General features: G+C 44.5%; 1 protein-coding gene across 1 annotated transcript in view; it reads left to right on the top strand.

Moving 5' to 3' along the window:
• LOC307238459 (cadherin-6-like) overlaps nucleotides 1–12,222 on the top strand; it is a 48,408-nt gene extending 36,186 nt beyond the window's left edge. Inside the window, exons 8-11 of the mRNA XM_080011445.1 lie at nucleotides 344–465; nucleotides 5,279–5,396; nucleotides 5,633–5,884; nucleotides 10,055–12,222. Of these exons, the coding sequence (XP_079867571.1) occupies nucleotides 344–465; nucleotides 5,279–5,396; nucleotides 5,633–5,884; nucleotides 10,055–10,611 (1,049 nt within the window). The 3' untranslated portion in view covers nucleotides 10,612–12,222. The remainder of the gene's footprint in view (nucleotides 1–343; nucleotides 466–5,278; nucleotides 5,397–5,632; nucleotides 5,885–10,054) is intronic.
• Nucleotides 12,223–12,852: the final 630 nt, after the last annotated feature.

The following is a 12,852-nucleotide window of genomic DNA, read 5'->3' as shown; positions in this document are numbered from 1 at the left end:
CAGAGGCAAAGTTACCAAATATATGCATGTACTTTGCCACCATGTTTGTCTGTAAGATTAAATCCTGCATGGAAACATCCCTACTTATAGATCCAGTTGTGATACATAAACCATAAAGCTTGCTTTGAACAGAATATTTTACTGTATGGATAACCCATAGATACGGTGTATTATATGTTTGTCTTTACTTAAATACAATTAAGCATAATTATTTTAAAAAGTCCTAGCTTTATCAGGTATAGAAAGCCAAATACGGATCAGAGAAAACTATCTGAAAGCCAAGTTAGGGTTAGGGTTTTCACATTCACTCTATTTATCGTTAAATTCTCCCCCACCCCTTCAGACAACCCCCGTCAAACGAGCCACGTGCCGGTCTACATTCGCCTCCTGGACATAAATGACAACGCTCCAACATTTGCCGCTATCTACAACACCTTCGTCTGCGAGAGGACCAAGGCAGGACAGGTACAGACAGCCATCGCATTTATTACGCCGCTACCATTTACCGGATACGAGCTTCGGTTAACAAGCCATGGGCAACTGATATGAAGAGAAACAGGAAGTTTGCCATTTGTTGCTTTGTATGCTATGATTGTGGTTCAACACGATTATAGATTATCACGATGCAACACTCACCCACTAGAGGCATTGCAGCTATTTCATCACTGCCTGATCGTGAAAATTGTTAGATTCAATCAGTTAGCCTGGGAACCAGATGAATCTGCGAGCTCTTGTTTCATTTGCTCTGCAGAATACACCTGGCCACCCTCCCATTTAAACAGATTTTTACCCGACCTTGCCAAGGTCGGGCCAATCACAACCGTTTATCTAACGTGGGAAAATGAAACTGAGTGATTCCGGTCTAATACACATTTGCAAATTGGTCTGGAGATGCCAGGTTAGCAATCAGCTGTTTCCATTGAGCGATTTATGCCGATGTTAGTAATGTTGCGGTGAATTTAGGTGGGTTCACCATCTGTTGGGTTGAGGAAAATTGACTTGTACTGGAGTTTCTTCTTGCAGAGTTGAGAGTGTCAGAAGTCAGATTTACACTTTCAAACGTTTGTTATTTCACTTAAAGCTTTTGTTTCTTGGTAAGCTAGTTGAAGACATGTTTCCCAAACCTTACACACATTGTCTCGGAAGTGAAACTAAATAAATACAATATTTTATTTATTTTTGCAATGTTCTGGCCTGGTAAGATTAAATTGGGTTTGCAGAGATGGGGGAAGTGCTCCACCTATACAGAATCATTTGAACTTGTATTTCTTTACATTTAATGCCGCTCGAGTAGCCCAAACAGCCCCTGCAGCCTAGGACACAGAACAAACAGGTGCTGCAGCGTCTCCTCTCAGAGCAGAAGATGCATCCGACCCCTCTGCTGAAATCCAGGGATGCCAGATACCCGTTTGTGGCTACCGGCCCATGCACGATCCTCCACTAGAGGTCGCCCATCCGTTTGTCAACGGGGGATCGCCAGGGGCTATTAGGGGATGCTCCTGGGTCAAAGAACTTGGTCCACTTCAACACCTGCACCCCTGCCAGAGAGTGTAGGCATGCCACTTTGATGCAGGTGTAGTAGGCGGCTTTCTTGCCCACTGCCTCAAACCCCCCCAGCTTGGGAGTAGGAAAAGTCAGGAGACTGTCCTGCTCCTCCTCCCACTTCACGGCAGGAGAGACCTTTAGCGAAGGACCCACATACTCGCACTCATCGTCCCATTGGTCAGACAGAGTACGGTTCTCCATAAAAGCCCTATAGGGCACTGGCAGGGAAGTGCAGACTTCATCCATCAACCTGTGCAGAAGTCTGGAGGATCTGATGCCCGTTATCTCCCTGAGCTGCTCCACTGATGCAAAAAGCAGATGACCCAATTTGACGCACGCAGCTCTGTGCAAGCTGGAGCGCACTGTGGAGGAGGAAAGGAGCCCAGAGGCCAGCAGTGGGTTCCCAAACAAAGGCTCCCCAAACAGCCACATCCCAGGGGTAATTGTGGTGTCACGGCAGACCTTAATATCCTGCCATTGCAGCACCTTTGTGTCCAGCCAACGCAGTCCAAAACTGTACATCAGCCTCTGTGCCGTTTGAAAGCAGAATGCCGTGACCCTAGATGCGATGTCAATAAGCCCTTGACACCCCTCCTGGACTGGTAGATACAGGGCTGCTGCTCTGATCCAGTGCTGACCAGAAGAAGTTCATGATGGCCCTCTGGATCTCCTCTAGCCAGCCTCTAGGTGGATGCAGAATGGTTAGTCTCTGCCATAAGATAGACAGAGAGAGAGAGAGAGAGAGAGAGAGAGAGAGAGAGAGAGAGAGAGAGGAAAATCACAGGTTATTAAAAATGATCATCATCCTGGATGGAGCATAGCAGTAGACGGACCAAAGAGTGGGCCGGATCCACTGACCCCTGACCCCTTACAGCGTTCTTCCTGCTTTTACAAATGGCCAGTTTGGCCACCCCTGAAACAGTGTTCACCAGGACATAGACAGATTTGTTTGACACAGTGTAAACAGGACCGAAGATAAAAAGTTTAAAAGAGAAGCTCTTCCCCAGACCCTGAACACGCCGCTCCAGTAGCCCAAACAGCCCCTGACTTTTAAGGTTCCTTTATTTTAAGTTTCAGTAAGTCATGTCACAAATGAAGGAAACAATAAACAACAAAATTAGAGACAAACCCCAGGAAAGTCACAGGTCAGTGATGAATAGTATGAGTCTAAACATCTTCAGAGATAACTAGGTACACAGGGATCTGTTGATTTCTTCACCAGGTTTGAGACAGCTGTTCACTATAAGGCAGCTCCCTTTGTAGCCCAGACTTCCTCTTTTGTACAGTTTATCTCTTTAGATAGTTCACGGTGTGTCCAAGCTGGAGCTGGGTGTGTGATAGAGAGAGAGAGAGAGAGAGAGAGAGAGAGAGAGAGAGAGGTGGAAGACAGACAGAGAGAGAGAGAAAGATAGACAGAGATCATAACAGCAGAAGCTTGATTATGCACAAAACAATAAACTAAAAAAGCAGAGGACATAATTAGGTTTAGGTTTTTCTCATTCCTTTTCCCTGGTTCGCTATCCTGAGAGCCGTCACGTGTTTCTTTAGCCGGTATGTCTTTTTTTCATCCAACACTGCCCATGCCGACCTCCTCAGCATGGCCACCGTTTTAATAAATGTTCCGGAATCAGGGAAAGGATCTGCAGCTTAAACAGATTTCCCAAACATAGCATCTAGAAAACCATCTATTTCTTCGGCACCCCCAGGACGGCCGCCGGAGCCGCGCTCCACTGCGCCCCCCACCACTGCACCCCCTCCAGTCCTGCCACCGCCAGTCTCCTCGGGTTGATCCGGACCGGGTGATGCAGGCGGCGTAGGGACAGTCTGCCCACTCACGCCCTCCCTGGTCGCTGGATCGGGTGCCCACACGCCAGGCTCCGCATCCTCATCAGCCCGCTGTCTGTGCAGGCATGCGGCACATTTGTGTCCCACCTCTTTACAGTGAAAACATTGAGCATCTCCTGAATAGGCACTCCCTCCAGTCCTAACACCGCCAGTCTCCTCGGATTGACCCGGGCCGGGTGGCGCAGCCAGCATAGGGATAGTCTGTCCACTCGCGCCCTCCCCCGCAGCCAGATCGGGTGCCCGCATGCCAGGCTCCGCGCCCACATCAGCCCGCTGTCTGTGAGGGCAATCGGCGCCTACGTGTCCCACCTTTTTACAGTGAAAACATTTGGCATCCCCTGAATTGGCACAGACCATATCGTAACCTTCCCCATGTTTTACCCTAAATGATGTCCCGGGACGGGGCGTTTAGCACCATGAACGCCTCCCTCTTCAGGGACTGGATGTGCTTCAGTTTATCATCCTTATATCCCAGGCTCAAGGTGCGGACTGCTCGCCATCTTCCCTAAGCGCTGTAGCTCTCGCTCCAGCACCTCATTAGGGACAAACGGGGGGACTCCTGACACCGTGACCTGGGTAAAGGGCACGGCCAGCTGGGACACTTGGAGATACCCAACATCGATAAAGACGCCATTCGCGATCAGCTGGTAGAAGGGGTGCTCCTCATTTGCAAATGCCACCACAGCTTTATTCAGCCTGGAGGGAAAGGACAGATTACAATGTCCGATCCGCTCCCTCAGCACCATCAGAACCTCCTCCACACTTACAGCGGTGTCCGGCTCGACCGTCACTCCGTGACAGAGCAAGAGGGAAGGCGACCGCTGAGACGCCATCTGCCAAACAAACCCTGCGCAAAACTAAAGCTCACATTAAATTACTAACCGGTATATACATTTGTAAATGCTGATTAGTAGTAGGCGTCATGGGGGTCTGGTCTCCACTCCAAAACCTCAGTTAATTCTTACCCCATTTATGTAGAAAAACAGCCTCCCATCACCGAGCAGCGCAAAACCCCTGCAGCGGACATACTCAGAGTCATCTCCTGTTCTTTGTTTATCTCTGAGGCGCGTTGGAAAGTTAAGTCAGTGCCCTAGTGAGAGTTTCTCAATGATAAAGGGTTCAGTGATGACTTTTATGAATGGTGTATTCCATCAGGCCTGGGCCTGGGTTATAAATGAGTGAACCAATCCTTTAACAACTTGCACAGATTAACAGATTAACCACAGTTTGCACATAATTAAAAGCACAGTTTTTGCAAAAGGGATAAATGCATTTCTATGCACTCCATCTCTCATAGTTAGCCATCGTTATTATTGAGACTTCCTGTGCTTTGCTCTTACGCTGAGGAGTTGCTTTGTTAGTTTGTTTTATCCTGTCAATGCATTTCAGGGTTTATATGTCCAGCGGTATTTGGACATTGTTTCTGGTCCGCACACAAAATGTCTTGGCATCTGCCATTTGAAGGTAGAAACAAATCAAATTGGCCATAGCATAATCCATTGAAACAGTATCTGCAAAAAATATCAAGTATTACTTTCATGACCTTGGATCATACAGAGAATAACGACATAAGATAATCACGTTTGTTTCTGGAGAAAGTTTAAATCAAACACTGGGACTGATTTGGGAAGGGTTTACACTTCGATTTAATAAAAACAAAACATGCAAGTCTCCCAGAACGAGAGTAGTTCCTGTGGAATTGTCTACTGTTTATCCCTGTTCCATGGGTTCCTGGATGCATTCAAAACACACCCAAATTACCTACATTGCAGGTTGCAAATGAAACTCCCCTAATCCCTTTGCCAGTCACTATTACTAGCTGCAGGAATGACATCACATTAGGTTGTACCACAAAGGTTCACACGCATTGTATATTTTCTTCTCGTAGCTTATCCAGACGGTGAGTGCCGTGGATGCCGATGAGCCTTCCGCAGGGCATCGTTTCTACTTCAGCTTGGCCCCCGAGGGAACTTTCCGGAGCAACTTCACAGTCCGTGATAACGGGGGTAGGAATAAACCGGCTTTTCAGAAACCCACGCACGATTGGAAGTGGAACATGGATTTTACTTCCTAATGTCTTGTTCTTTATCAAAGTTCAATAACAGAATTGTCAAACTTCATAGGAACAATAAAATTTTTCCGTTGGCCACATTTGTGGGCTTACTAAACTACTGAGTGAAACGTTATGAACAAAAGTGTTAAAAAGCATGTAAAAGATTTATTTCCTCTCTTTCCTCCGCAGACAACACTGCTAGCATCCTGACGCGCCGTGCCAGCTACAGCCGCGACGTGCAGAACGTCTACTTAGTTCCTGTGGTCATCACTGATGGAGACTACCCGATGCAGAGCAGCACGGGTACGCTCACGGTGCAAGTGTGCACATGTGACCGGGACGGCAACATGGAGCTGTGCAATGCTGAGGCGCTGACCAGCTCAGCGGGCCTCAGTACAGGAGCGATCATCGCCATTCTGCTCTGCGCCATCATCCTGTTGAGTAAGTACGATGTACAGTGCATTCAGCAAGTATTCAGAATCCATTCTGTTATTTTACAGCCTTTTATTTATTAAGTCAGGGATAATGTGCAGCCAGGCGGTAATTATCGCAAAATAACCCCTGATAATGTGTTTATTACATGGCTACTTAGTAAATCTATGAATACATTCACACAATATTTATTTGAAATTATTACTAGTTTAGGAGCTTGTTGCCCTTCAAAAAGAGCAAAAAAAGTTGTCCTACACATGAGTAACCCATTGACCGTAATCAATATTTAATTGGACATCGTGAAATGAGACATAAAGAATGAGACGCTGAAATTTATATCAAAGTCTTCCACTGTTGTTTCCATGTTGTCTTACGTGATGACACCACTGACAGAGAAACGGTCATTATAAGATAGTTATAGATAGTTGAGATAGTGCAATAGGTTTTCTTCAGGGAACACATTTGCATGTAAAATACCACCAGAGGCAAATTCACTCAAGTGAAGGCATTCAAGTTTTATCGATCGAAATTGACTCCTTATTATGCAGGGCATCACAGCATTTACTGTATAGTCATTACCTAGTGCGTCAAAACATCCTGTGGTGTTCATCACCGGGTGTCATGACATTTCACTGCATATATGTATGTATATCTATCTCACAAATAATCTCTTGAACTTGAACTTGTTTGATACAACATTCTGGCAGCAGTGCATTGCACTGCTGCCTCACAGCAAGAAGGTCCTGGGTTCGATTCCCGCCTGGGTCGCTGTTGGCACCGTGCTCCGGCGGGTTATCTCCCAAATAGGAGCTTTTCTGTGTGGAGTTTTCATGTTCTCCCCGTGCTCACATGGGGTTTCCTCTACCTCACGTCAGTAAGGACCCCCCTCAAAAACATGCACACATCGTCTGACCAGCGATGGACACTTATCCCCCGGGCCCGTCCATGTATGCTGCCCACTGCTCCTGACTGTGGCCCCGGAGGAAGGACAAGCCAGGATGGGTTAAATGCAGAGGAACCATTTCACCGGCTGCCATCGAAAGCATGTGCGTGTGTGTGTGCAAGCATGTGTTGTAGAGTGGTGTGTTGTGTGACAAATAAAGACTGTTTCTTCTTGATAATATTATGTTATTTATTGAATTCTCATTATTTTTGTAAGAATAGGAACAAATTGATGACGTTCAAACTCAGTGTTTAGGTAGGAACATACCTCATAGAGACACTTGTAGCTGCAAAAGGGGTTGCAGGTTGTTTTTGGTGAAACTCGCAGACAGATGGACATACACACTTCCAAAATTGCCCCACGGTTTAGAAAAACATGGCTGCCAATGCTGATATGTTCAAGTTCAAATTCAAGAGATTATTTGTGACTTACGTGAAATGTCATGGTTGGGAAAGGTAGAATTTCCAATAAATTTATATCGACTACAGATTCATAACAGCAGCGGCAACAACACGGAAACTGGCCGAGATGGGAAAAGTTAGAGGAGACTCTCAAAGGCACAAGCACCTTTATAATCCATCAAATCTGAAAGCTGATTCAAACACCTTCATAACGCTTGATGAACCTAGAAGTATCCACAGTGAGGTAAACATTGTATTTATGCATGGTGGGCGGCTCTGTCTCACCCGAGAACAAGGTGTTCTGTAATATATCAGCGTTATAACCAGTGACTATGTATCGCATATCAACAGCGGCCAGCCCTGTATCCTACATCATGCGCTGTAATGAAAAAAACAACGCTGGTACGGTAATCCAATGTGCTGCTGCTAGCAGCAATCAAGGCTCGTATGGAAATGAATGCATTTCATCTGGCACAGCTTCACTGCTTATCCTCTTTATTCATGCAGCAAAGTCACAGTCCACCGGGTTGCCGGGGAAAAAAAAAATGAATACATATTTATGCCTATGATACTGCAGTCATTACAGACTTAGTTAATGGTGGCACACACAAACACACACACACACACACACACACACACACACACATACACAATTTAGGAGGTAAGCTGAACACACTCACTGGACATTAACACACACACACGCACACGCACACACACACACACACACACACACACACACACACACACACACACACACACAAACACACACACGGTGATACGCATGCGGAGACTTTACCAAAAAGTGACATTTGGTTGATTTTACATGTGAAATTCATGTGAGGAGGGCTAAAAGATTTTGTGCTTTTCGGGTATACCATTACCGCCAAAAGTTCTTCTCAAGATGCTTTGTGCTGCTGTTGGGCTGTCCATGGAATTTTAATTTGGCAATGGAAATAATTAGACATCCGTCAAACCCTTCTGTTTAGTTTCCCCCCACCCCCACCTCCTCTCCGTTCCTCTTTATCTGCCTTGTTCCTTTTCAAATGAGAAAGAAGCAAACTCGTGCTTGGATTTGGAAAAGTCCTTTAAAGTTCAAACTCTCCTTAACGCGGGTTATTTCATGGTGCATTATCGGTTCTTTCCGGGGGGCAGCCTCTGCTCGCCCATTTTTATTTTGTTCTCTTCCAGAGCCACTCTGTGGTGTCACTTTATTTACAATTCAGACTGGCTGGCATGGTCTCAAGCAAATCCAACGCTAAGCTTGATTATTTATGGCTAAGTCTCCTCTGAAATCCAAGGTATCCCCTGGTATCTTCCAAGTGACCATGGTGTGCGTCTCAGTGGTGTGTTGTGGTTATTACGGGATGAATCTGCAACTCAGTACGCTGCAGGTGTCAGCAGTTGATAGCTGTAGTTTTTTTTTCTACTTTTTATTTTTGCTAAGCGGTATTATCCTCTACGGGTTGTGCGATATGGCCTATAAACAATTTTATGTATCCAGATATTTTGGGGGTGAATTTTTTTGGGGGCATTAACTACATCATAAAAAAAATAATGCTAAATGTCATGTTCAGCATGGCATTGGATCCAGCAAGTGCTTGTGTACAAGTAACTAGAATTCTGACACTGTGGGCAGCAGAATTGTCTTTAATCGCTTTCATTTTTTTTTCCTTTCACCGCCGGCTTTAAAGGGCTACCTCCATCCAATTTCACGCCCAGATTTCCCCTCTTAAACACAGTAGATTCTCAACAACACCGGGGTAGTAGCTAGCATCAATAATGGAGAGTTGAAGTAGCCACTGCGAAAAGTCAGTTTTTAAGGTGGAGGTTTTTGCTATATATACATCTGACCCCGGTGGCTCAGTTACAAAGAGTCAGAGGTAGTGTGGGGAAATGGTTTTATGATGGTTTTCATGATGAACTAAGCCACTTGTATTTCCTCTATTCTTTTGAAGACAAACCATTTCCACACCAAAGATGCAGCTCTTTTATCGAATGCAGTCCACGGAAAAAAAACACCACCCCCCCGCGTCCACAACATTACAAAATCGTAGTTGAACCAAGAGCGAAAGTAGACAATGAGTTCAAATTTGTTTTCGCTTGAGCTTATTTGAAATACATTGATCTTTCTATTGATCTTCTGTGAACAACTGGATGGTCTTTTTTCCCATTACTTCAAAAGAAAAAAAATTAAGACATCTTTCTACATTTTAAGAATTCTATGTTTTGTGGAATGTAATGTATAAGATAATTAAAATAATTTCAATGGACTTTTTTCCCTTGTTTTAAGAGATCTAACCTATTGGAAGATGAGAATTGTTTTTTTTCATTATTTTGGCAGTTTTTTCAGTGTACTGCACTGGTACCTGGTGATGTTGCGAAATAGACAAATCTTCATGTTGCATGTTACTTTATGCATTCCTGCTTGATACACTTTGCTTATTCGATTCATCATGAAAGGAGCGGTTAGCTGTTTGTCAACCTGGGTCTTATTCAAATGTTGTTTCCCATCATTTATAACCGTTTCTGAACATGTGACTTCTGAGAAACTTACCGCTGAGCTTTCTGTTTGCAAAAAGGAGATTAAACATGTTATTCTTAAACATTTTCTGCATTGGACTGCATTGAAGCGCAGCAGAGTGGTACGTTTCTCAATATTTAAGCTTTATTCCGTTATACATGTTAATTCATGGCCTGTGCTTAAAAAAATAGCAAACATATGCTTTAGCCTATTAGTGTCATATAAACCTTTTTTAATGTCTAAATGGTTTTGCACCAAAGTGTGCAATTCTCCAACGTCCTCTTTTTTTGTGCCCTCTTCTTCCCCTGCTGTAGTGATTGTGGTGCTGTTCACAGCGCTGAGACACCAGAGGAAGCAGGAGCCGCTTATCATCTCCAAGGAAGACGTGCGGGACAATGTGGTGAGCTACAATGATGAGGGCGGCGGAGAGGAGGATACACAGGCCTTCGACATCGGGGCGTTGCGGAACCCGGAATCGACCGCCGCCGCCCTCGAGGAAGCCACCAATCAGCGACGTGACATCATTCCCACAGACAGCTTGCTCTATCCGCCGCTTTGGCGGGCCCCGGGTGGTGTGGGCGCCCAGGGCCTCGTCGCTGCCCCCCAGGTGACCCGGGCACAGGACAACGCAGACGTCGGCGAGTTCATCAACCAGCGGGTGCTGGAGAATGACTGCAACCCCACAGTGCCGCCTTACGACTCCCTCGCCACATACGCTTACGAGGGCACGGGGTCGGTGGCTGAGTCTCTGAGCTCACTGGGCTCCGGGTCGTCCGAAGGAGAGCAGAACTATCACTATCTGAGTGACTGGGGCCCTAGGTTCAGGAAACTGGCTGACCTGTACGGGGTGGAAGACGTCGATTTTTGCTAACACAGACCGGCCTACCGGGTCGGCTGCGTTATCGGATTCTCATTTTCCCACGCCAAACACAAGTTCAGGATACTCCAATGCAGGGTAAAGGATGAGGCTTCAAATTGAAAGGATTGTAATTTAAGTTATATACTCATACACACAGTCGTGTGGGGCCAGATTAACTCCATGTTGAAGGCTTTAAGGATTTCCATCAAACTCTTCATCATAACTTGACATTTTTCTGATAGTTGGCATTGTCCATTTTTGTCAACCATCAAGGTTGACAACAAGGGCCTAACTATTGGGATTCATGAAGTGACCCAACCAGCATAAGGGCTCTCGCCCCACAACTCTTTTTCAGAGAAGCTGCAATGCGATCAAGGACTTCCTGTCACTTTCGGTGTTCTACCCGAGGCCACCTTTGATGAAAAAACCCTACAGGGCCAAACTGAACATATATTCCCACCCTGCCTTGATAAAAGGAGAGTGTAAAGATCTTTTTTTTGTACTAAGTGCCCTTCTGCCCCTTCACTCGCTGCTGAGATGTACAGTTGACCTTGTTGTCAGGGAGGGCAGCGAGATGACCCTTTTATAAGATGGCTTTGCTGTCTATTCTCTATCAGCCATTTTGGGGGAGCATTTCGGTATCCAAATCTAAAGCAACCGTCCCCTCGCATTATTTTTGTTGTTGTTATAACTGTTGTTTAATTTTACAGTTTTTTTTCCACAGCACGATGAAGGAAATACCATTTGCACACAAGCTTTTAGTTTTCCTCTAAATGTAAATATCAGAACTTGGTGATGGAGAGAAAAATACTCTTGAATCATAGATTCTGGCAAATGAAAGTAATGTTTATTGATCAGTCATTTCACCGCACAATATTTGTTGAGAAACAAAACAAAAATAAATAAGCCGAAAAATACACCCTTCCAAAAAAGTGATTATTTAGCTTTAAACAAAGTGAAAAAGAAAAGCCATCCCTTTCCTATTTCCGGGATTTTCTTCTAAACCAATCCGATTTTCAAATTGAGCCTATTCTGAACCACCTCTCAAAGTTTCAGTACTTTTTCAGTTGGTTGGGAGATGTTTTATAGCTTTACAACTTACCGAAGAGAACTAACACAGCTGTTACAGTCGCCAGTACACTTTCGAAATACATACTTTTGACTTTTGTTACATTTTTCGGTGTCGACTCCACACAAAGTTGCTAGTAGGCGTTTTCGCTTTAGAGTTTTCAAGTTCACACCAACTGGCAAAGCAAAGTGAACAGGCTGACCTCAGTATAGCTGAGAAATCACTTTTTCCACCGTTATTTCCAAATCATGAAACAATATTGACCTTTTGTTATCTGCGTTCTGATTTTATAGCTTTCGTTTTGTGTAATGTTTTTCCAAGATCAAGTGCAAAACAGTAGCTTGCCGAAATGTGTGTTGTAATGACGACCTCTTCGAAAGCTCATTACAAAACACATCCGTATGTCTTACTTTGATCATGTTGAGATTTTTTATATTTTTATTCTTTTTTTATAGGACATAATGACACTGAACTCTTTGATGAACAAGAGAAAAAATGCCTAAATTCACAGTTTTTTATTGTACATTTTGGAGGTGCGAAACTCACTGTGGTTGAACTCGCGGTCTACCAATTTGTATGAAATACTGTATGATACACAGTTGTATAATTTTATCTGAATAAACTTTTACAGTTAAACAACCGTCTTCAATTGCCTGTTGGTATCGCAGCGTAAACAGTATCCAAATTGGACATCGGTGTTTAAGGATGACACAGACTATCTAAACAACAGAATTATAAAACATTGTGTCATTTGGAAAATATAACAACAGTTACAAGTTCGGTTGTTGTTTTTTTTTAATGGGGCAGATTCGCCACCACACGCCACCCAAGTGGCATGTTCAGGGCCCTCCGGCACAGAGACGCAGACAACGGGGGGTTGATAACACCAGTTCATTGTAGGGATGAGGCTCTCCTTTTCAAAAATCCGTTATCAGTACCGTACAGTACCATTATCAGTTAAAAATTATGGAAACCATCATTTTAGTAAGGCCTGCGTTTAACAATAGTAAACCTACCCTGTATGTTGGGGAGGAAGGCCGGGATAACACCTACAATGTCCTGAACGTGACAGATGAGACAGCACAGAGCACTGAAAAAGCCTTATGCATTCAAGTTCAAGTTGATGCAGCTGGAAAAGGGACAGGCAATAGCAGTTTATAAAAGTTATCAGCTAGATTTGAACT

Source organism: Zeus faber (genome assembly GCF_960531495.2).
Source record: "Zeus faber genome assembly, chromosome: 12".
Lineage (NCBI taxonomy): Eukaryota > Metazoa > Chordata > Actinopteri > Zeiformes > Zeidae > Zeus > Zeus faber.
This window is presented reverse-complemented; position numbering and strand designations above follow the sequence as displayed.